Here is a 25,543-nt window from a genome sequence, read left to right as displayed (position 1 = left end):
ATCTCGTCTCCAACTATTGTGTCAATGTCTAATGACAAGTTTTCTGACCACTTCTCAATAGCACTACTCACCCACGCACAGACAATGGTAGGCCTGAGTAGTGTCCCATTGGCCACATCAATAGATCACCTTACACACTTGCGCCTGTCGGCTCCTTAAGTGAAGCCATTCCAGGCGCAGGGAGAAACACCTTTTCTCTTTTATGACAGGGCCCTGTCTAAAATGCGGGGTGACTCTCACCTTTTGGAAAAAGGTTAAGCTGCCTGAATTCCTTTTGGGAATCTGAAATTTCTTTTCAGGTTAAAATAAGAATTTACTTACCGATAATTCTATTTCTCATAGTCCGTAGTGGATGCTGGGACTCCGTCAGGACCATGGGGAACAGCGGGCTCCGCAGGAGACAGGGCACATCTAAAAAAGCTTTTAGGTCACATGGTGCGTACTGGCTCCTCCCCCTATGACCCTCCTCCAAGCCTCAGTTAGGTACTGTGCCCGGACGAGCGTACACAATAAGGAAGGATCTTGAATCCCGGGTAAGACTCATACCAGCCACACCAATCACACCGTACAACTTGTGATCTGAACCCAGTTAACAGTATGATAACACAAACGAAGTAGCCTCTGAACAGATGGCTCACAACAACAGTAATAACCCGATTTTTGTAACAATAACTATGTACAAGCATTGCAGACAATCCGCACTTGGGATGGGCGCCCAGCATCCACTACGGACTATGAGAAATAGAATTATCGGTAAGTAAATTCTTATTTTCTCTAACGTCCTAGTGGATGCTGGGACTCCGTCAGGACCATGGGGATTATACCAAAGCTCCCAAACGGGCGGGAGAGTGCGGATGACTCTGCAGCACCGAATGAGAGAACTCCAGGTCCTCTTTAGCCAGAGTATCAAATTTGTAAAATTTTACAAACGTGTTCTCCCCTGACCACGTAGCTGCTCGGCAAAGTTGTAATGCCGAGACTCCTCGGGCAGCCGCCCAGGATGAGCCCACTTTCCTTGTGGAATGGGCCTTTACAGATTTAGGCTGTGGCAGGCCTGCCACAGAATGTGCAAGTTGGATTGTACTACATATCCAACGTGCAATCGTCTGTTTAGACGCAGGAGCACCCAACTTGTTGGGTGCATACAATGTAAACAACGAGTCAGATTTTCTGACTCCAGCTGTCCTTGAAATATATATTTTTAATGCTCTGACAACGTCCAGTAACTTGGAGTCCTCCAAGTCGCTAGTAGCCGCAGGCACCACAATAGGCTGGTTCAAGTGAAATGCCGAAACCACCTTAGGGAGAAATTGAGGACGTGTCCTCAATTCTGCCCTGTCCGAATGGAATATCAGATATGGGCTTTTGTATGACAAAGCTGCCAACTCCGAAACTCTCCTGGCTGAAGCCAGGGCCAACAGCATGGTTACCTTCCATGTAAGGTATTTTAAATCTACCGATTTTAAAGGCTCAAACCAATGAGATTTGAGAAAATTTAGAACCACGTTCAAATCCCACGGTGCCACTGGAGGCACTATTGGGGGTTGTATATGTAGTACACCTTTGACAAAAGTTTGTACTTCAGGCACTGACGCCAATTCCTTCTGGAAGAAAATTGATAAGGCCGAAATTTGAACTTTAATGGACCCCAATTTGAGGCCCATAGACAATCCTGCTTGCAGGAAATGTAAGAATCGACCCAATTGAAATTCTTCCGTTGGAGCCTTCTTGGCCTCACACCACGCAACATATTTTCTCCAAATGCGGTGATAATGTTGTGCGGTCACTTCTTTCCTGGCTTTAATTAAAGTAGGAATAACTTCCTCAGGAATGCCCTTCTCTTTTAGAATCCGGCGTTCAACCGCCATGCCGTCAAACGCAGCCGCGGTAAGTCTTGGAACATACAAGGTCCCTGCTGAAGCAGATCCCTTCTTAGAGGTAGAGGCCACGGATCCTCCGTGAGCATCTCTTGAAGTTCCGGATACCAAGTTCTTCTTGGCCAGTCCGGAGCTACCAGTATTGTTCTTACTCCTCTTTTCCGTATAATTCTCAGTACCTTTGGTATGAGAGGCAGAGGAGGGAACACATACACTGACTGGTACACCCACGGTGTTACCAGAGCGTCCACAGCTATTGCCTGAGGGTCTCTTGACCTGGCGCAATACCTGTCCAATTTTTTGTTGAGGCGAGACGCCATCATGTCCACCTTTGGTTTTTCCCAACGGTTCACAATCATGTGGAAAACTTCTGGATGAAGTCCCCACTCTCCCGGGTGAAGGTCGTGTCTGCTGAGGAAATCTGCTTCCCAGTTGTCCACTCCCGGGATGAACACTGCTGACAGTGCTACGACATGATTCTCCGCCCAGCGCAGAATCCTTGCAGCTTCTGCCATTGCACTCCTGCTTCTCGTGCCGCCTTGTCGGTTTACGTTGGCGACTGCCGTGATGTTGTCGGACTGGATCAACACCGGCTGACCCTGAAGCAGCGATTTTGCCAGGCTTAGAGCATTGTAGATCGCTCTTAGCTCCAGTATATTTATGTGAAGAGACGTCTCCAGGTTTGACCACACGCCCTGGAAGTTTCTTCCCTTTGTGACTGCTCCCCAACCTCGTAGGCTGGCATCCGTAGTCACCAGGACCCAGTCCTGTATGCCGAATCTGCGGCCCACTAACAGATGGGCAGTCTGCAACCACCACAGGAGAGACAACCTTGTTCTCGGTGACAGTGTTATCCGCTGATGCATGTGCAGATGCGATCCGGACCATTTGTCCAGCAGATCCCACTGAAATGTTCGTGCATGGAATCTGCCGAATGGAATCGCTTCGTACGAAGCCATCATCTTTCCCAGGACTCTTGTGCATTGATGTACTGACACAGTTCCTGGTTTTAGGAGGTTCTTGACAAGTTCGGATAACTCCCTTGCTTTCTCTTCCGGGAGAAATACCTTTTTCTGAACAGTGTCCAGAATCATGCCCAGGAACAGCAGATGTGTTGTCGGGGTCAATTGAGATTTTGGAAGATTTAGAATCCACCCGTGTTGCTGAAGCACTACTTGTGTTAGCGCTACACCGACTTCCAGCTGTTCTCTGGACTTTGCCCTTATCAGGAGATCGTCCAAGTAAGGGATAATTAATACGCCTTTTCTTCGTAGAAGAACCATCATTTCGGTCATTACCTTGGTAAAGACCCGAGGGGCCGTGGACAACCCAAACGGCAGCGTTTGAAACTGATAATGACAGTCTTGTATCACGAACCTGAGATACCCTTGGTGTGAGGGGTAAATCGGGACATGTAGATAAGCATCTTTTATGTCCAAGGACACCATGAAGTCTCCTTCTTCCAGATTCGCTATCACTGCTCTGAGTGACTCCATCTTGAACTTGAATTTCTTTATGTACAGGTTCAAGGATTTCAGATTTAGAATAGGCCTTACCGAACCGTCCGGTTTCGGTACCACAAATAGTGTGGAATAATACCCCTTTCCCTGTTGTAGGAGGGGTACCTTGACTATCACCTGCTGAGAATACAGCTTGTGAATGGCTTCCAAAACCGACGTCCTTTCTGAGGGAGACGTTGGTAAAGCAGACTTTAGGAACCGGCGAGGGGGAGACCTTTCGAACTCCAGCATGTAACCCTGAGATACTATCTGCAGGACCCACGGGTCCACTTGTGAGTGAACCCATTGATTGCTGAAAATCTTGAGTCGACCCCCCACCGTTCCTGAGTCCGCTTGTAAAGCCCCAGCGTCATGCTGATGGCTTTGTAGAAGCCGGGGCGGGCTTCTGTTCCTGGGCAGGGGCTGCTTGCTGCCCTTTCTTACCCTTTCCTCTGCCTCGCGGCAGATAAGACTGTCCTTTTGGTCGCTTTTTATAGGAGCGAAAGGACTGCGGCTGAAAAGACGGTGTCTTTTTCTGTTGGGAGGGGGTCTGAGGTAAAAAAGTGGATTTGCCGGCAGTTGCCGTGGCCACCAGGTCCGAAAGACCGACCCCAAACAATTCCTCTCCTTTATATGGCAATACTTCCATATGCCTCTTGGAATCCGCATCACCTGACCACTGTCGCGTCCATAAACTTCTTCTGGCAGATATGGACATCGCGCTTACTCTTGATGCTAGAGTACAAACATCCCTCTGAGCATCTCGCATATAAAGGAAAGCATCCTTTAATTGCTCTGGAGTCAATAAAATACTGTCCCTATCCAGGGTATCAATATTTTCAGTCAGGGAATCCAACCACACTACCCCAGCACTGCACATCCAGGCTGAGGCTATTGCCGGTCGCAGTATAACACCAGTATGTGTGTATATACTCTTCAGTGTAGTTTCCAGCCTCCTATCTGCTGGATCCTTGAGGGCGGCCGTATCAGGAGACGGCAACGCCACTTGCTTTGATAAACGTGTGAGCGCCTTATCCACCCTAGGGGGTGTTTCCCAGCGCGCCCTAACCTCTGGTGGGAAAGGGTATAATGCCAATAACTTCTTGGAAATTAGCAGTTTTCTATCGGGGTTAACCCACGCTTCATCACACACGTCATTCAATTCCTCTGATTCTGGAAAAAATACAGGTAGTTTTTTCACCCCCCACATAATACCCCTTTTTGAGGTACCAGCAGTATCAGAGATCTGCAAAGCCTCCTTCATTGCCGTGATCATATAACGTGTGGCCCTATTGGAAAATACGTTTGTTTCTTCACCGTCGACACTAGATTCATCTGTGTCGGTACCCGTGTCGACTGACTGAGGTAAAGGACGTTTTACAGCCCCTGACGGTGTCTGAGACGCCTGAACCGGTAATTACTGGTTTGCCGGGCGTCTTATTTCGTCAACTGACTTTTGTAATGTGCTGACATTATCACGTAATTCCATAACTAAAGCCATCCATTCCGGTGTCGACTCCCTAGGGGGTGACATTACCATCATCGGCAATTGCTCTGCCTCCACACCAACATCGTCCTCATACATGTCGACACACACGTACCGACACACAGCAGCCACACAGGGAATGCTCTAATCGAAGACAGGACCCCCTAGCCCTTTGGGGAGACAGAGGGAGAGTTTGCCAGCACACACCAAAAGCGCTATAAATGTATATAAACAACCCTAGAAGGTGTTGTTTACTATATATGCGCTCTTAATATATAAATATCGCCAATTTATGCCCCCCTTCTCTTTGTTACCCTGTTTCTGTAGTGCAGTGCAGGGGAGAGACCTGGGAGCCTTCCTCACCAGCGGAGCTGAGCAGGAAAATGGCGCTGAGTGCTGAGGAGAATAAGCTCCGCCCCTTTTTCGGCGGGCTTTTCCCCGGTTTTTAAGAAACTGGCCTGGGTTAAAATACATACATATAGCCTTAATGGCTATATGTGATGTATTTATTTTGCCACTAAAGGTAATTATATTGCTGCCCAGGGCGCCCCCAGCAGCGCCCTGCACCCTCCGTGACTGAGTCAGTGAGCCGTGTGACAACAATGGCGCACAGCTGCCGTGCTGTGCGCTACCTTCAAGAAGACTGAGGAGTCTTCTGCCGCCTGCTTTCCGGACCTCCGTTCTGCCGTCTCTTCAGCGTCTGTAAGGGGGATCGGCGGCGCGGCTCCGGGACGAACCCCAGGCTGACCTGTGTTCCGACTCCCTCTGGAGCTAAGTGTCCAGTAGCCTAAGACTCCAATCCATCCTGCACGCAGGTGAGTTGGAAATCTCTCCCCTAAGTCCCTCGATGCAGTGATCCTGTTGCCAGCAGGAATCACTGAGATTGAAACCTAAAAAAAAACTTTTCTAAACAGCTCTTTAGGAGAGCCACCTAGATTGCACCCTCTCGGACGGGCACAAAAACCTAACTGAGGCTTGGAGGAGGGTCATAGGGGGAGGAGCCAGTACGCACCATGTGACCTAAAAGCTTTTTTAGATGTGCCCTGTCTCCTGCGGAGCCCGCTGTTCCCCATGGTCCTGACGGAGTCCCAGCATCCACTAGGACGTTAGAGAAAAGAGACTGTTCCTGAGGTGGAGGGAAAATTACATTACTTCTTTACTAAAGTAAACCCTCTCCTTGTGGTAAAAGAGGGGCTTCATAACTTCTAACACCACCTTTATAGCTAAAACATGTTTTGAATGCTTTTTTGCTAATTTAGGACCTATTCCCCTGTCGGTATCAGTTTGTACTACTTCTGACTTCTGGCTCTGTGAGGGGGGTGACGGCATGCTGTGGGAGTGAGCATCTAGGCACGGCTAGCGTTCAGTTCCCTTCAGGAGCTAATGGTGTCCTGTCAGCCAGAAGCAGAGCCATGAAACTCTTTAGGAAGTTGGTTCCTACTTCTGCCCCCTCAGTCTCACGAAGCAGGGAGACTGTTGCCAGCAGTTCTCCCTGAAAATAAAAAACCTAACAAGTCTTTTCAGAGAAACTCAGTAGAGCTCCTCTGGAGTGCATCCAGTCTGCCTGGGCACATTTCTAAAACTGAGGTCTGGAGGAGGGGCATAGAGGGAGGAGCCAGTTCACACCCTTGAAAAGTCTTAAAGTGCCCCTGGCTCCTGCGGAAACGTCTATACCCCATGGTCATGAAATGGACCCCAGCATCCTCTAGGACGTATGAGAGAAAAAAAGTACCTATAAATTTTATTGGTTATAATAACCACTAAAATAGACAAACAAAATAGCAGCATTCCATACAGAAACTCCACAACACACTGACGCGTTTCGGAGGAATCATTATTCAGGACTTTGAGAAAGGATTCATCCGTAACGCGCCAGTGAGTTGTGGAGATTAGACGTTTACACAATGTGGACTCTCTGTTCCCTATTTGCTTGGGTAAAGAAGACTTGTCTGTACCACTTGTTAGTCCCTTAAACTGGTTTGAGTGCATGTCTCCAGTCAGGATTTTTTTTTTCATTATTCTTCCACATTTTTTGTACTTTGTTTTTATGGATTCATCGCTATATGGAATGCTGCTATCTTGTTTGTGTCTATTTTAGTGGTTGTTATAACCAATAAAACTATATGTACTTTTTTACCTCCACGTATGGTACACTCTTGTATAATACCTGGAAGTACGGTGGACATAAGGTTCTTTAAGAGTATATTGAATTGTTATCCAGTCCAGGCATGAAGGTAAAGGCCAGTCCTTGAAGCCATTCAGAGATGCTCAAAGAAACCTTTATGTGAACATAATCCACCTATTTAAGGTGAGTGCCGTGGAGATTCCTACACTGTAAAGTGTGATATAGATGTGACTCAGAATTTTCTCCATTCATCTTGTTTCCTTCTTCTCTATGCATTAGAGAAGCGGGAGTGGATGTACTGAGAGAATCTGAGTATAATCGTGTCCGTTGCAGTCTACTTCACTAAGTGTACATTGATAATACAGACCGCGCCTTTTGGTTTTACTCCATTCTCATCAACTGGAATGCAAAACTTATTATATACAGTATAAAGTGGTCTAAGGGGCCCATTTATCATTAAACACATTTGCACTGCATTCTGGGCATGACATTAGTGCCCAGGATCACATTGCAAAATGCATTTATCATTAAACACATTTGCACTGCATTCTGGGCGTGACATTAGTGCCCAGGATCACATTGCAAAATGCAATTACATCAGGTGAATATGTCATCATGCACCAGCAGGGACAGGGGCTCCAATGTGCTGTAAGGGCTGCCTGGGGTTCTGCGCATGTGCGGTACTACAGACAGCAGATGCACAGTGTCCATTCCTGGTGGAACCCTGCAGAACAACAGCAGTGATGTGTAGACCATAGGATACAATGGGCTACCGCGGTAGCTGTGGGAGCCAATCTCTCCGGAATGCTTCACATTCCGGACATTGGTAATTCAGGCAGCATCGCATCTCCCATAGAAACCTAGGGGGGGGGGGGGGGGGATGTCGTCTTAGGCGGGAATGGAGCGATCGTAGCAGATATCTGCTGCCGTCCCTTTGTGACAAATTTAGGGGATACTTAATATTTGCGGTTTACAAATGGACCCCTTAGTTTTGTATGCAGGAGATCTGGTAGTGATTAGTAGACACCAGCAGATCAGACTAGCCGATATATATTTACAGGATGATGGCACTGACACCGAGTCACATGGTAGATCCACTCTTCAACAAGACAGAGCATTCCGTAACCGTGCAATCGACTCCTGCGGTCCCAACGACAGCATCATCTCCGCCACACTGGGGCCAGTCTAAAGAAAGAAGTTAACCTTAGATTTGGCATGAAAAACCCTCATACATAACATACAAAAAGACAAAGTTAACATTTAAGGACAAAGAATAAACCGTGATGTTAAGTATTACAATCCACCTAAATAAAGAGTCCAAACCAAAAGGTCCAAAGATGTGTGGAAACGAGTGTCCAATCTCAATCTACTGACAAATATTAACTGAGCCTAGTGTAAGTCCATGAGTGTGAAACAGCAGCCAAACTTGATTAGGACCACACGGAAAGCCATATGAACTGAACATAAGTAACAGGGGCGCCTCCTAGTGTACAAAATGCATATTAAATGGCAAATGTAATGAGACTAAACATGAAAGCCATTGGCCATGTACCACAAGTATGGGTCCCTTCTACATGCATCCAATTAGCCACGAAGAGCGCGAGTTGCAGTTGCGTTACAACGCCGGCAACAGCACCGCATCTCGTACCACTTGCGGCCCACTCTCTGCCCAAATTTGCTCACAGACCTTCAGTTTTGAGTGAATTCAGGCTGCAGTAAAGTGAGGCTGTTGCTGTGCTAACTTGCCCCCGTTATATATTCGCGGCTAATTGGACTGACCCCACAGACTGAGGTCATCACGCTTGTAATCAGATCAGCAACTTCTTAATTAGAAAATAAGATTTTACTTACCGATAAATCTATTTCTCGGAGTCCGTAGTGGATGCTGGGGTTCCTGAAAGGACCATGGGGAATAGCGGCTCCGCAGGAGACAGGGCACAAAAAGTAAAGCTTTTTCAGATCAGGTGGTGTGCACTGGCTCCTCCCCCTATGACCCTCCTCCAGACTCCAGTTAGGTACTGTGCCCGGACGAGCGTACACAATAAGGGAGGATTTTGAATCCCGGGTAAGACTCATACCAGCCACACCAATCACACCGTACAACCTGTGATCTAAACCCAGTTAACAGTATGATAACAGCGGAGCCTCTGAAAGATGGCTTCCTTCAACAATAACCCGAATTAGTTAACAATAACTATGTACAATTTATGCAGATAATCCGCACTTGGGATGGGCGCCCAGCATCCACTACGGACTCCGAGAAATAGATTTATCGGTAAGTAAAATCTTATTTTCTCTATCGTCCTAGTGGATGCTGGGGTTCCTGAAAGGACCATGGGGATTATACCAAAGCTCCCAAACGGGCGGGAGAGTGCGGATGACTCTGCAGCACCGAATGAGAGAACTCCAGGTCCTCCTTAGCCAGAGTATCAAATTTGTAAAATTTTACAAACGTGTTCTCCCCTGACCACGTAGCTGCTCGGCAAAGTTGTAATGCCGAGACCCCTCGGGCAGCCGCCCAAGATGAGCCCACCTTCCTTGTGGAGTGGGCCTTTACAGATTTAGGCTGTGGCAGGCCTGCCACAGAATGTGCAAGTTGGATTGTGCTACAGATCCAACGAGCAATCGTCTGCTTAGACGCAGGAGCACCCATCTTGTTGGGTGCATACAATATAAACAACGAGTCAGATTTTCTGACTCCAGCTGTCCTTGCAATATATATTTTTAATGCTCTGACAACGTCCAGTAACTTGGAGTCCTCCAAGTCACTTGTAGCCGCAGGCACTACAATAGGCTGGTTCAGATGAAATGCTGACACCACCTTAGGGAGAAAATGCGGACGAGTCCGCAGTTCTGCCCTGTCCGAATGGAAAATCAGATATGGGCTTTTATAAGATAAAGCTGCCAATTCTGATATTCTCCTGGCAGAAGCCAGGGCTAGAAGCATGGTCACTTTCCAAGTGAGATATTTCAAATCCACCTTATTTAGTGGTTCAAACCAATGAGATTTTAGAAAGTCCAAAACCACATTGAGATCCCACGGTGCCACTGGAGGCACCACAGGAGGCTGTATATGCAGCACTCCCTTAACAAAGGTCTGGACTTCAGGGACTGAAGCCAATTCTTTTTGAAAGAAAATCGACAGGGCCGAAATTTGAACCTTAATAGATCCCAATTTGAGACCCATAGACAATCCTGATTGCAGGAAATGTAGGAATCGACCCAGTTGAAATTCCTCCGTCGGAGCACTCCGATCTTCGCACCACGCAACATATTTTCGCCAAATTCGGTGATAATGTTGCACGGTTACTTCCTTCCTTGCTTTAATCAAAGTAGGAATGACTTCTTCCGGCATGCCTTTTTCCTTTAGGATCCGGCGTTCAACCGCCATGCCGTCAAACGCAGCCGCGGTAAGTCTTGAAACAGACAGGGACCCTGCTGAAGCAAGTCCCTCCTTAGAGGTAGAGGCCACGGATCTTCCGTGATCATCTCTTGAAGTTCCGGGTACCAAGTCCTTCTTGGCCAATCCGGAACCACTAGTATCGTTCTTACGCCTCTTTGCCGTATAATTCTCAATACTTTTGGTATGAGAGGCAGAGGAGGAAACACATACACCGACTGGTACACCCAAGGCGTTACCAGCGCGTCCACAGCTATTGCCTGCGGATCTCTTGACCTGGCGCAATACCTGTCCAGTTTTTTGTTGAGGCGAGACGCCATCATGTCCACCATTGGTCTTTCCCAACGGGTTACCAGCATGTGGAAGACTTCTGGATGAAGTCCCCACTCTCCCGGGTGAAGATCGTGTCTGCTGAGGAAGTCTGCTTCCCAGTTGTCCACTCCCGGGATGAACACTGCTGACAGTGCCATCACATGATTCTCTGCCCAGCGAAGAATCCTTGCAGCTTCTGCCATTGCACTCCTGCTTCTTGTGCCGCCCTGTCTGTTCACATGGGCGACTGCCGTGATGTTGTCCGACTGGATCAACACCGGTTTTCCCTGAAGCAGAGGTTCTGCCTGGCTTAGAGCATTGTATATTGCTCTTAGTTCCAGAATGTTTATGTGAAGAGACGTTTCCAGGCTCGTCCATACTCCCTGGAAGTTTCTTCCTTGTGTGACTGCTCCCCAGCCTCTCAGGCTGGCGTCCGTGGTCACCAGGATCCAATCCTGTATGCCGAATCTGCGGCCCTCCAATAGATGAGGACTCTGCAACCACCACAGAAGAGACACCCTTGTCCTTGGAGACAGGGTTATCCGTAGGTGCATCTGAAGATGCGACCCTGACCATTTGTCCAACAGATCCCTTTGGAAAATTCTTGCGTGGAATCTGCCGAATGGAATTGCTTCGTAAGAAGCCACCATTTTTCCCAGGACTCTTGTGCATTGATGTACAGACACCTTTCCTGGTTTTAGGAGGTTCCTGACAAGGTCGGATAACTCCTTGGCTTTTTCCTCCGGGAGAAAAACCTTTTTCTGAACCGTGTCCAGAATCATCCCTAGGAACAGCAGACGAGTTGTCGGCATTAACTGGGATTTTGGAATATTCAGAATCCACCCGTGCTGTTTTAGCACTTCTTGAGACAGTGCTAATCCCATCTCTAGCTGTTCTCTGGACCTCGCCCTTATTAGGAGATCGTCCAAGTATGGGATAATTAATATGCCTTTTCTTCGAAGAAGAATCATCATCTCGGCCATTACCTTTGTAAAGATCCGAGGTGCCGTGGACAATCCGAACGGCAGCGTCTGAAACTGATAGTGACAGTTTTGTACAACGAACCTGAGGTACCCCTGGTGTGAGGGGTAAATTGGAACGTGGAGATACGCATCCTTGATGTCCAAGGATACCATAAAGTCCCCCTCTTCCAGGTTCGCTATCACTGCTCTGAGTGACTCCATCTTGAACTTGAACTTCTTTATGTACAGGTTCAAGGACTTCAGATTTAGAATAGGCCTTACCGAGCCATCCGGCTTCGGTACCACAAAAAGAGTGGAATAATACCCCTTCCCTTGTTGTAGAAGAGGTACCTTGACTATCACCTGCTGAGAGTACAGCTTGTGAATGGCTTCCAAAACCGTCTCCCTTTCGGAGGGGGACGTTGGTAAAGCAGACTTCAGGAAACGGCGAGGTGGATCTGTCTCTAATTCCAACCTGTACCCTTGAGATATTATCTGCAGGATCCAGGGATCTACCTGCGAGTGAGCCCACTGCGCGCTGTAATTTTTGAGACGACCGCCCACCGTCCCAGAGTCCGCTTGAGAAGCCCCAGCGTCATGCTGAGGCTTTTGTAGAAGCCGGGGAGGGCTTCTGTTCCTGGGAAGGAGCTGCGTGTTGCTGTCTCTTCCCTCGACCTCTGCCTCGTGGCAGATATGAATAGCCCTTTGCTCTCTTATTTTTAAAGGAACGAAAGGGCTGCGGTTGAAAAGTCGGTGCCTTTTTCTGTTGGGGAGTGACTTGAGGTAGAAAGGTGGATTTCCCGGCTGTAGCCGTGGCCACCAAATCTGATAGACCGACTCCAAATAACTCCTCCCCTTTATACGGCAAAACTTCCATATGCCGTTTTGAATCCGCATCGCCTGTCCACTGTCGCGTCCATAAAGCTCTTCTGGCCGAAATGGACATAGCACTTACCCGTGATGCCAGTGTGCAGATATCCCTCTGTGCATCACGCATATAAAGAAATGCATCCTTTATTTGTTCTAACGACAGTAAAATATTGTCCCTGTCCAGGGTATCAATATTTTCAATCAGGGACTCTGACCAAACTACCCCAGCACTGCCCATCCAGGCAGTCGCTACAGCTGGTCGTAGTATAACACCTGCATGTGTGTATATACTTTTTTGGATATTTTCCATCCGCCTATCTGATGGATCTTTAAGTGCGGCCGTCTCAGGAGAGGGTAACGCCACTTGTTTAGATAAGCGTGTTAGCGCCTTGTCCACCCTAGGAGGTGTTTCCCAGCGCTCCCTAACCTCTGGCGGGAAAGGGTATAATGCCAATAATTTCTTTGAAATTATCAGCTTTTTATCAGGGGCAACCCACGCTTCATTACACACGTCATTTAATTCTTCTGATTCAGGAAAAACTATAGGTAGTTTTTTCATACCCCACATAATACCCTGTTTAGTGGTACCTGTAGTATCAGCTAAATGTAACGCCTCCTTCATTGCCAAAATCATATAACGTGTGGCCCTACTGGAAAATACGGTTGAATCGTCACCGTCACCACTGGAGTCAGTGCCTGCGTCTGGGTCTGTGTCGACCGACTGAGGCAAAGGGCGTTTCACAGCCCCTGACGGTGTTTGAGTCGCCTGGACAGGCACTAATTGATTGTCCGGCCGCCTCATGTCGTCAAACGACTGCTTTAGCGTGTTGACACTATCCCGTAGTTCCATAAATAAAGGCATCCATTCTGGTGTCGACTCCCTAGGGGGTGACATCCTCATATTTGGCAATTGCTCCGCCTCCACACCAATATCGTCCTCATACATGTCGACACACACGTACCGACACACAGCAGACACACAGGGAATGCTCCTAACGAAGACAGGACCCACTAGCCCTTTGGGGAGACAGAGGGAGAGTTTGCCAGCACACACCAAAAGCGCTATATATATATCAGGGATAGCCTTATAATAAGTGCTCCCTTATAGCTGCTTTGTTATATCAAAATATCGCCATAAATTTGCCCCCCCCTCTCTGTTTTACCCTGTTTCTGTAGTGCAGTGCAGGGGAGAGACTTGGGAGCCGTCCTGACCAGCGGAGCTGTGAGAGGAAATGGCGCCGTGTGCTGAGGAGATAGGCCCCGCCCCTTTTCTGGCGGGCTCGTCTCCCGCTATTTAGAAAAATCAGGCAGGGGTTAAATATCTCCATATAGCCTCTAGGGGCTATATGTGAGGTATTTTTAGCCTTTATAGGTATTCATTTGCCTCCCAGGGCGCCCCCCTCCCAGCGCCCTGCACCCTCAGTGACTGCCGTGTGAAGTGTGCTGAGAGGAAAATGGCGCACAGCTGCAGTGCTGTGCGCTACCTTTAGAAGACTGCAGGAGTCTTCAGCCGCCGATTCTGGACCTCTTCTGACTTCAGCATCTGCAAGGGGGCCGGCGGCGCGGCTCCGGTGACCATCCAGGCTGTACCTGTGATCGTCCCTCTGGAGCTTGATGTCCAGTAGCCAAGAAGCCAATCCATCCTGCACGCAGGTGAGTTGACTCCTTCTCCCCTCAGTCCCTCGCTGCAGTGATCCTGTTGCCAGCAGGAATCACTGTAAAATAAAAAAGCTAGCTAAACTTTGTCTAAGCAGCTCTTTAGGAGAGCCACCTAGATTGCACCCTTCTCGGCCGGGCACAAAAATCTAACTGGAGTCTGGAGGAGGGTCATAGGGGGAGGAGCCAGTGCACACCACCTGATCTGAAAAAGCTTTACTTTTTGTGCCCTGTCTCCTGCGGAGCCGCTATTCCCCATGGTCCTTTCAGGAACCCCAGCATCCACTAGGACGATAGAGAAAATTGTATGTGCAATTTCAATGAAAGAATGTTTAACAGTTTTTGTCATAAAGGGTTATATTATTTTTTGCTTTTCCCCCCCAATCTTCTGGGCATATCATGATACAAATACATTTTCTTTGGTGGACAAGGCTGGAGACATACTTTGAAAGATTTATTGTGAGATAAACTATACTGAATTACACTTTTGTTGCAGGGTCAATAACTTTCACATTTATTTACATTTGGTGTAATATACATTGTCAGCACTAGGAGGCACCCTTCAGATCTTTTTTTCTCAGCAGCTTACTATCTCTCTCTCTCTATATCTGGGCTGCGTTCCAGTGGAGTATATTTTCAGGACTAGTTGGCAACACCAACATATGGACTGTACCTATGAATGCGCTAAGCGGTCAATTAGGCGCCTTTCTACAAACAGAAGAGCTCTGCATGTTTTGCACTTTTGTATGAGGACTTTAAAGTGTGTTAGGTACAGGGTTACCCTGGTGCAATGTCCATTCTATGTTTCTATAACAGACTGCAATTGTCAGTTGTACCTCTAGGCCACTGAGTGTCAGACGGAGTACTTTCATGGAAGTGCTGTATTTTGTGGCTCTCAGCTGCTGCAGGTGGCTCCGCAGTTCTCGGTTTAACATTTCCAGGTTCAGAACATTGTGACTATCCTGCAGAATCCTAGGAACAAACAGATGTTGTTTCTGAATCGTGTGTAACATACATAACAAGCAATCATCTCTCAGGCCTTCCTACAGTCCCCCATGTGAATACAATTGAGGTCTATAGGAATGCTCATTTAGCACCTGGTAAAACGTGTGTTTCATCTGCTGATAGAACATCTTCTGGTGTCACTACCGCTGAGTGCTGAGAGACGATGATGCACAATAACAGTGCACATAAACATTCACCACCTGAGCTTTAATATTTCAGGTGGTGAAGGACCACAGATTCACGATGCCTCCTCACATGCCTACAGGGACTACTACAAGGGCAGGAGGAAAGTCTGGTGTTGTGGAAAGGGGCGAGACTGGGATCGCCACAATGACAAATATTATAATGTAAAGTGTGTATACAGCCACTGACTTTGTGTGTGTGTTGTATATAACGGAACCCCATTCACTATTGCTGAGCTGTAATATTACTGTCCCTAAAGATACTGCTCTTTTCTTGTAAGGCACCTGTATGTCCAGAGGCATAAAGTCAGTGGCTGTATACACACTTTACATTTCTTCCCTCCGTACACAGTTGTCATACATCTTGTCAGGGAGTAATCCAGACCTCTGTCCATTCATCTACTTATACATGTGAATCAGCCTGGCCACGTGTACATGTGTATACGTCTATACATGTGTTTTGCCAAATCCACAAACTGTAAGGAAGAATGTCCTGTGCCGCCCCCCCCCCCTCCCTCTATTGTTGGAACACTTAAGAGGCCCATAGCGCTGCAATTCATTGGGGCAATTTACATTTTGCTGAAAAATCCAACAAGTTGGAAATCCTCCATTCTGATCCAAAAAAATAAGAATTTACTCACCGGTAATTCTATTTCTCGTAGTCCGTAGTGGATGCTGTGTACTCCGTAAGGACCATGGAGAATAGACAGGCTCCGCAGGAGACTGGGCACTCTAAAAGAAAGATTAGGTACTATCTGGTGTGCACTGGCTCCTCCCTCTATGCCCCACCTCCAGACCTCAGTTAGGGAAACTGTGCCCGGAAGAGCTGACACTACAAGGAAAGGATTTGGAATCCAGGGTAAGACTCATACCAGCCACACCAATCACACCGTACAACTTGTGATAACTATACCCAGTTAACAATATGAACAACAAATGAGCCTCATTAACAGATGGCTCATAACAAAACCCTCTAGTTAAGCAATAACTGTATACACGTATTGCAGAGTCCGCACTTGGGACGGGCTCCCAGCATCCACTACGGACTACGAGAAATAGAATTACCGGTGAGTAAATTCTTATTTTCTCTGACGTCCTAGTGGATGCTGGGTACTCCGTAAGGACCATGGGGATTATACCAAAGCTCCCAAACGGGCGGGAGAGTGCGGATGACTCTGCAGCACCGCATGAGCAAACTCAAGGTCCTCCTCAGCCAGGGTATCAAACTTGTAGAATTTTGCAAACGTGTTTGACCCCGACCAGGTAGCAGCTCGGCAAAGTTGTAATGCCGAGACCCCTTGGGCAGCCGCCCAAGAAGAGCCCCCTTCCTCGTGGAATGGGCTTTTACTGATTTAGGATGCGGCAGTCCAGCCGCAGAATGTGCAAGTTGAATCGTGCTACAGATCCAGCGAGCAATAGTCTGCTTAGAAGCAGGAGCACCCAGCTTGTTGGGTGCATGCAGGATAATAGCGAGTCAGTATTTCTGACTCTAGCCGTCCTGGAAACATAGATTTTCAGGGCCCGGACTACGTCCAGCAACTTGGAGACCTCCAAGTCCCGAGTAGCCGCAGGCACCACAATAGGTTGGTTCAAATGAAACGCTGATACCACCTTAGGGAGAAATTGGGGACGAATCCTCAATTCTGCCCTGTCCCTATGGAAGATCAGATAAGGGCTTTCACATGACAAAGCCGCCAATTCTGACACACGCCTAGCCGAAGCCAAGGCCAAATATATATATATATATGACCACTTTCCACGTGAGATACATCAACTCCACGTTCTGAAGTGGCACAAAACAATGTAATTTTAGGAAATCCAACACTACGTTGAGATCCCAAGGTGCCACTGGAGGCACAAAAGGGGGCTGAATATGCAGCACTCCCTTAACAACGTCTGAACTTCAGGCAGCATCTTTCCTAGCCTTTAACAGCGTAGGAATCACTTCATCTGGAACGCCCTTTTCCGTTAGGATCCGGAGTTCAACCGCCAAGCCTTCCAACGCAGCCGCGGTAAGTCTTGGAACAGACAGGGCCCCTGCAGTAACAGGTCCTGTCTGAGAGACAGAGGCCATGGGTCCTCCGAGATCATTTCTTGTAGTTCTGGGTACCAAGTTCTTCTTGGCCAATCCTGAACTACGAAAATAGTTCTTACTCCTCTTTTACGTACTATCCTCAGTACCTTGGGTATGAGAGGAAGAGGAGGGAACACATCAACCGACTGGTACACCCACGGTGTCACTAGTGCGTCCACAGCTATCGCCTGAGGGTCTCTTGACCTGGCGCAATACTTTTTTAGCTTTTTGTTGAGGCGGGACGCCATCATGTCCACCTGTGGCCATTCCCAACGGTTCACAATCTGCGTGAAGACTTCTGGATGAAGTCCCCACTCTCCCGGGTGGAGGTCGTGCCTGCTGAGGAAGTCTGCTTCCTATTTTTCCACACCCGGAATGAACACTGCTGACAGTGTTAGCACGTGATACTACGCCCATCGGAGAATCCTTGTGGCTTCTGCCAACGCCATCCTGCTTCTTGTGCCGCCTTGTCGTTTACATGGGCGACAGCCGTGATGTTGTCTGACTGAATCAGCACCGACTGGTTTTGAAGCAGGGGTTCTGCTCGCCTTAGGGCATTGTAAATGGCCCTTAGGTCCAGAATATTTATGTGTAGGGAAGTCTCCTGACTCGACCATTGTCCTTGGAAATTTCTTCCCTGAGTGACTGCTCCCCAACCTCGGAGGCTTGCATCCGTGGTCACCAGGACCCAGTCCTGAATGCCGAATCTGCGGCCCTCGAGAAGATGAGCACTCTGCAGCCACCACAGCAGAGACACCCTGGCCCTCGGGGACAGGGTGATCAGCCGATGCATCTGAAGATGCGATCCTCACTTGTCTAACAGGTCCCACTGAAAGTTCCTTGCATGGAACCTGCCGAAGGGAATTGCTTTGTAAGAAGCTACCATCTTTTTCAGGACTCGCATGCAATGATGCACCGACACCTGTTTTGGTTTCAGGAGGTCTCTGACCAGAGATGACAACTCCTTGGCCTTCTCCTCCGGGAGAAACACCTTCTTCTGTTCTGTGTCCAGAAACATGCCTAATATCAGCAGACGCGTCGTAGGAACCAGCTGCGACTTTGGGATATTCAGAATCCAGCCGTGCTGTTGTAGCACTTCCTGAGATAGTGCTACTCCGATCAACGACTGCTCCTTGGACCTCGCCTTTATAAGGAGATCGTCCAAGTACGGGATAATTATAACTCCCTTCTTTCGAAGGAGTATCATCATTTTGGCCATTACCTTGGAACATACCCTCGGTGCCGTGGACAGACCAAACGGCAACGTCTGGATATTGGTAATGGCAGATCTGTACCACAACCTTGAGGTACTCCTGGTGAGGTGGGTAAATGGGGACATGTAGGTAAGCATCCATGATGTCCAGTGATACCATGTAATCCCCCTCTTCCAGGCTTGCAATAACCGCCCTGAGCGATTTCATTTTGAACTTGAACGTCCTCATATAAAAGTGTTCAAGGATTTCAAATTTAGAATGGGTCTCACCGAACCGTCTGGTTTCGGTACCACAAACATTGTGGAATAGTAACCCCGTCCCTGTTGAAGGAGGGGAACTTTTATTATCACCTGCTGGAGGTACAGCTTGTGAATTGCCGCCAGTACTACCTCCCTGTCCTGGGGAGTAGCTGGCAAGGCTGATTTGAGGTAACGGCGAGGGGGAGACGCCTCGAATTCCAGCTTGTATCCCTGAGATACCACTTGTAGAACCCAGAGATCCACCTGTGAGCGAACCCACTGGTCGCTGAAGTTCCGGAGACGCGCCCCCACCGCACCTGGCTCCGTCTGCGGAGCCCCAGCGTCATGCGGTGGACTTAGTAGAAGCAGGGGAGGATTTTTGTTCCTGGGAACTGGCTGTCTGGTGCAGCTTTTTCCCTCTCCCCCTGCCTCTGGGCAGAAAGGAAGCACCTTTGATCCGCTTGCCTTTCTGAGGCCGAAAGGACTGTACCTGATAGTACGGTGCTTTCTTAGGTTGTGAGGGAGCCTGAGGTAAAAATGTCGATTTCCCAGCTGTTGCTGTGGATACGAGGTCCAGAAATGGACATTGCATTAATTCTAGATGCCAGCCGGCAAATATCCCTCTGTGCATCCCTCATATATAAGACGACGTCTTTAATATGCTCTATGGTTAGCAAAATAGTATCCCTGTCGAGGGTATCAATATTATCTGACAGGGTATCAGACCACGCTGCAGCAGCACTACACATCCATGCTGAAGCAATTGCAGGTCTCAGTATAGTACCTGAGTGTGTATATACAGACTTCAGTATAGCCTCCTGCTTTCTATCAGCAGGCTCCTTCAAGGCGGCCGTATCCTGAGACGGCAGTGCCACCTTTTTTGACAAGCGTGTGAGCGCCTTATCCACCCTAGGAGATATCTCCCAACGTGACCTATCCTCTGGCGGGAAAGGGTACGCCATCAGTAACTTTGTAGAAATTACCAGTTTCTTCATTCAACTCATCTGATGGGGGAAAAAAACACTGGCTGCTTTTTCTCCCCAAACATAATACCCTTTTTAGTGGTACCTGGGTTAATGTCAGAAATGTGTAACACATTTTTCATTGCCGTAATCATGCAACGGATGCCCCTTGTGGATTGTGTATATGTCTCATCCTCGTCGACACTGGAGTCAGACTCCGTGTCGACATCTGTGTCTGCCATCTGAGGTAGCGGGCGTTTGTGAGACCCTGATGGTCTTTGAGACGCCTGGGCAGGCACGGGCTGAGAAGCCGGCTGTCCCACGGCTGTTACGTCATCCAGCCTTTTATGTAAGGAGTTGACACTGTCGGTTAATACCTTCCACATATCCACCCACTCTAATGTCGGCCCCCGCAGGGGGTGACATCACACTTATCGGCACCGCTCCGCCTCCACATAAGCCTCCTCATCAAACATGTCGACACAGCCGTACCGACACACTGCACACACACAGGGAATGCTCTGACTGAGGACAGGACCCCACAAAGTCCTTTGGGGAGACAGAGAGTGAGTATACCAGCACACACCACAGCGCTATTTAATCAGGGATTTTCACTAACACAAAGTGATTTTTCCCTATAGCTGCTTTACATATACAGTTTTTCGCCTAAATTTAGTGCCCCCCCCTCTCTTTGTTACCCTTTGAGCCTGGAAACTGCAGGGGAGAGCCTGGGGAGCTGTCTTCCAGCGGAGCTGTGAAGAAGAAATGGCGCCAGTGTGCTGAGGGAGATAGCCCCGCCCCTTTCTCGGCGGACTTCTCCCGCTCTTATATTTATATTATGGCGGGGGATTTTTGCACATATATAGTTTTTTAGACTTTATTATGTGCTGTTTGCCAATGTAAGGTACTACAATTGCAGCCCAGGGTGCCCCCCCCCCCCAGCGCCCTGCACCCATCAGTGACCGAAGTATGTGGTGTGCATAGGGAGCAATGGCGCACAGCTGCAGTGCTGTGCGCTACCTTAATGAAGACCGGAGTCTTCAGCCGCCGATTTTCAGGATGTTCTTCTTGCTTCTGGCTCTGCAAGGGGGACGGCGGCGCGGCTCCGGGACCAGACGACCGAGGCTGGGCCTGTGTTCGATCCCTCTGGAGCTAATGGTGTCCAGTAGCCTAAGAAGCCCAAGCTAGCTGCAAGCAGGTAGGTTCGCTTCTCTCCCCTTAGTCCCTCGTAGCAGTGAGTCTGTTGCCAGCAGATCTCACTGAAAATAAAAAACCTAACAAATACTTTCTTTACTAGAAGCTCAGGAGAGCCCCTAGTGTGCAACCAGCTCGAGCCGTGCACAGATTCTAACTGAGGTCTGGAGGAGGGGCATAGAGGGAGGAGCCAGTGCACACCAGATAGTACTTAATCTTTCTTTTAGAGTGCCCAGTCTCCTGCGGAGCCCGTCTATTCCCCATGGTCCTTACGGAGTACCCAGCATCCACTAGGACGTCAGAGAAATTATCGGTATCAGTGAGTCAGTGATTTCACATGTGTAGGATTCTGCAAGTCCCCTGAGAAATCGCAGATCTGAATCCGCTAATCAACGGACCGGATTCAGGAAATTGCCTCTTCAAAGCGTTTTGGTGTAGGATGGAAGATTTATGCTTTTATTTCAAACCACAGCTCCTGCCTGTATCTTGGTTCCCGGGGTTTGGTGCCCCATTGCCATGTCATAACCTAAACTGCACCGCACTAAGAAAACATACCGCACAGCTAGACTCCCAATCTCACTGGCCTCACTAGACAGACGTTGTAGAGGATCCCTCTGCACCGAGGGCCGAACCCACAGATAGGAGTAATCTGGAGACAGCAAGTCTGTGAGCATACACAGGTGTCCCTGTAGGGAAAAACAGGGATAGTAGTTTAGTGGAATAAAGAGATTCAGAAATGGAATAATAAGTGAAAGAAAAAATATTTAAAAAAAAAAATAAGCCATTGCTTCAAGAACGGATAAAAATAGGATTTTAATTACCTACCGGTAAATCCTTTTCTCTTAGTCTGTAGGGGATACTCGGAATCCATTTAGTACCATGGGGTATAGACGGGTCCACTAGGAGTCATGGGCACTTTAAGAATTTGATAGTGTGCGCTGGATCCTCCATCTATACCCCTCCTACCAGACTCAGTCTAGGAAACTGTGCCCGAGGAGACGGACATCATTTGAGAGAAGGATATAGAAAAATGAAGATGGTGAGATTACGAACCAGCACACACAAAACAAGAGGAAAGCCATGCTAACCAAACGTGAAACCAGGAACAGCAACAGCTGAAACAACATTACTGAACCAAGTAACAGTGCAGGAAGAACGAAGCACAGGGCAGGCTCCCAGTATTCCCTACGGACTACGAGAAAAGGATTTACCGGTATGTAATTAAAATCCTATTTTCTCTGACGTCCTAGGAGATACTGGGAATCCATTTAGTACCATGGGCAAGTACCAAAGCTCCCAAACCGGGTGGGAGAGTGCTGAGGCTCCTGCAGAACTGATTGACCAAACTGAAGGTCCTCAGAGGATAAAGTATCAAACTTGTAAAACTTAGCAAAACGTGTTCGAACCTGACCTGAGCTGCTCAGCAGAGCTGTAAAGCCGAGACACCGCTGGCAGCCACCCAGGAAGAACCCACTGACCTAGTAGAGTGGGCCTGTACAGATTTTGGAACCGGCAAGCCTGCCGTGGAAAAAGCATGCTGGATAGTAAGCCTGATCCAGTGTGCAATTGACTGCTTTGAAGCAGGATACCCAATTTTATTGGGATCATAGAGAACGAACAGCGAGTCCGATTTCCTGTGACGAGCTGTCCTTTTTACATACACCTTCAAAGCCCTCACAACATCCAAAGACTTTGAAATAGCAGATGTGTCCGTAATAACCGGAACCACAATAGGTTGGTTGATGAGAAATGCAGACAGCACCTTAGGAAGAAATTGCTGACGAGTTCTAAGTTCAGATCTGTCCTCATGGAAAATTAGGTAGGGGCTCTTGTGAGACAACGCCCCTAGCTCCGACAGCAGTGTCACGGTTTTTCACGTAAGCTACTTTACGTCTACCTCCTGTAATGGTTCAAACCAGTCCGAATGGAGGAACTGCAGCACCAAATTGAGATCCCAAGGTGCCGTGGGAGGCACAAAGAGAGGTTGGATGTGCAAAGCACCCTTCAAGAACGTTTGGACCTCAGGGAGAGAAGCCAATTGTTTCTCAAAGTAACAAGGCCGAAATCTGGACTTTAATGGACACATCCACTTCAGACTGCAGAAAAAGCAGGAAACGTCCCAGGTGAAATTCCACCACAGAATATGGTATGCTTTCACACCAAGAGACATACTTCTCCCATATATGGTGGTAATGTTTAGACGTTACCCCCTTCCTGGCTTGGGTTATAGTCGGGATGACCTTGTCAGGAATCCCTCTCCTGGCTAGAATAAGCTGTTCAACTTTCATGCCGTTAAACTTAGCCGCGGTAAGTCTTGATAGACGAGCGGGCCCTGTTGTAGAAGATCCTCGCGAAGAGGTAGAGGCCACGGATCTTCGATCAGCATCTCGAGAAGATCTGCGTACCAGGCCCTTCGCGGCCAGTCTGGAGCAATGAGGATTGCCTGAACCTTTTCCCTTTTTATTCTTTTTGGTATTCTTGGGATCAGAGGAAGTGGAAGAAACACGTACACCAGTTGGTAGACCCACGGAGTTGTCAGAGCGTCTACCACCACTGCTTGTGGATCTCTCGACCTGGAACAATACCGCTTGAGCTTCTTGTTGAATCGAGAGGCCATCATCTCGATCTGTGGATATCCCCACCGACGTGTCAACCCCCGGAACACCACAGGGTGAAGGCCCCACTCCTCTGGGTGCAGGTCGTGTCTGCTGAGAAAGCCACGGCGTGTTTTTCCACCCAGAGGAGAATTCTTCACACCTCTGCCATTGCTGCTCTGCTTTTCATTCCGCCCTGTCAGTTTATGTACGTTACCGCCGTCACATTGTCCGACTGGATTTGAATGGCCTGATTCCGAAGTAGAGATGAGGCCTGCAGAAGGGCGTTGTAGATAGCCCCGAGTTCCAGGATGTTTATTGGCAGGATGACTTCCTGACTTGACCATCTTCCTTGAATCTGCACCCCCTGGGTGACTGCTCCCCCGCCTCTGAGGCTTGTGTCTGTGGTTAGCAGAATCCAATTCTGAATCCCGATCCTACGACCATCGATGAGGTGAGAAGTCTGTAACCACCACAGAAGGGAGATCCTGGCTCTTGGCGACAGACGGATCCTCTGGTGCATGTGAAGATGCAATCCGGACCATGTGTCCCATAGATCTAGCTGGAAGGGCCTCGCATGAAACCTTCCATACTGAAGCGCCTCGTAAGAGGCACCATTTTCCCCAGAAGGCGAATGCACAGATGCACAGAGATCCGGTTTGACGTCAGGACAGCCCGAACCATCGACTGGATTACCATAGCCTTCTCCAAGGGAAGGCACACTCTCTGAGACTCTGTGTCCAGTATCATTCCTAGGAAAGGAAGCCTCTGTGTCGGTTCCAGGTGAGATTTCGGTAGGTTTAGAATCCACCCGTGATCCAGGAGTAGTCTGGTTGAGAGGCCAATGCTGTCCAACAACCGCTCCCTGGACGGTGCCTTTATTAGAAGATCGTCCAGGTACGGAATTATGTTCACTCTCTGTTTGCAGAGTAGAAACATCATCTCTGCCATCACTTTGGTGAACACCCTTGGTGCCGTGGAGAGACCAAATGGCAGGGCCTGTAACTGGTAGTGACAGTCCTGCAGTGCAAACCGTAGATAAGCCTGATAAGGCGGCCAGATCAGAATGTGAAGGTATGCATCCTTGATATCCAGAGACACTAGGAATTCCCCCTCCTCCAGACCTGAGATCACTACTCTCAGAGACTCCATCTTGAATTTGAACACTCGTAAGTACGGGTTCAACGACTTGATGTTCAGAATCGGTCTTGCCAAACCATCCGGTTTTGGTACTACAAACAAGCTGGAATTGATAATTGTTTTGCTGATGAGGTGGAACTGGAACAATGACCTGAGTCTGTACCAATTTTTGAATGGCATCTTATAAAGTTATACTTGCCTCTTGTGAAACTGGTAAGCCCGATTTGAAAAATAAGATTTTACTTACCGGTAAATCTATTTCTCGTAGTCCGTAGTGGATGCTGGGGACTCCGTAAGGACCATGGGGAATAGACGGGCTCCGCAGGAGACAGGGCACTTTAAGAAAGAATTTGGATACTGGTGTGCTCTGGCTCCTCCCTCTATGTCCCTCCTCCAAACCTCAGTTAGAGAAACTGTGCCCGGAAGAGCTGACAGTACAAGGAAAGGATTTTGGAATCCAGGGCAAGACTCATACCAGCCACACCAATCACACCGTATAACTTGTGATAAACTTACCCAGTTAACAGTATGAACAACAACGGAGCATCAGATCAACCCTGATGCAACCATAACATAACCCTTATTTAAGCAATAACTATATACAAGTATTGCAGAAGTCGTCCGCACTTGGGACGGGCGCCCAGCATCCACTACGGACTACGAGAAATAGATTTACTGGTAAGTAAAATCTTATTTTCTCTAACGTCCTAGTGGATGCTGGGGACTCCGTAAGGACCATGGGGATTATACCA

At 48.3% G+C, this 25,543-nt stretch overlaps 1 protein-coding gene across 2 annotated transcripts in view; it reads right to left on the bottom strand.

Annotated features, from left to right (window-relative positions):
• Window positions 1-25,543, bottom strand: part of EARS2 (glutamyl-tRNA synthetase 2, mitochondrial) — an 81,325-nt gene that overhangs the window by 6,411 nt on the left and 49,371 nt on the right. Inside the window, exons 7-9 of one of the 2 annotated variants that reach the window (XM_063934700.1) lie at window positions 21,613-21,743; window positions 15,024-15,159; window positions 8,046-8,172 (exon numbers count right to left, since the gene is read on the bottom strand). In XM_063934700.1, coding sequence (XP_063790770.1) covers window positions 8,089-8,172; window positions 15,024-15,159; window positions 21,613-21,743 — 351 coding nt within the window. In that variant the 3' untranslated portion in view covers window positions 8,046-8,088. The remainder of the gene's footprint in view (window positions 1-8,045; window positions 8,173-15,023; window positions 15,160-21,612; window positions 21,744-25,543) is intronic. The other variant, XM_063934701.1, reaches the window with a different exon arrangement.

The sequence above is a fragment of the Pseudophryne corroboree genome, chromosome 7 (genome assembly GCF_028390025.1).
Source record: "Pseudophryne corroboree isolate aPseCor3 chromosome 7, aPseCor3.hap2, whole genome shotgun sequence".
In the NCBI taxonomy this organism is placed as follows: Eukaryota; Metazoa; Chordata; class Amphibia; order Anura; family Myobatrachidae; genus Pseudophryne; species Pseudophryne corroboree.
This window is presented reverse-complemented; position numbering and strand designations above follow the sequence as displayed.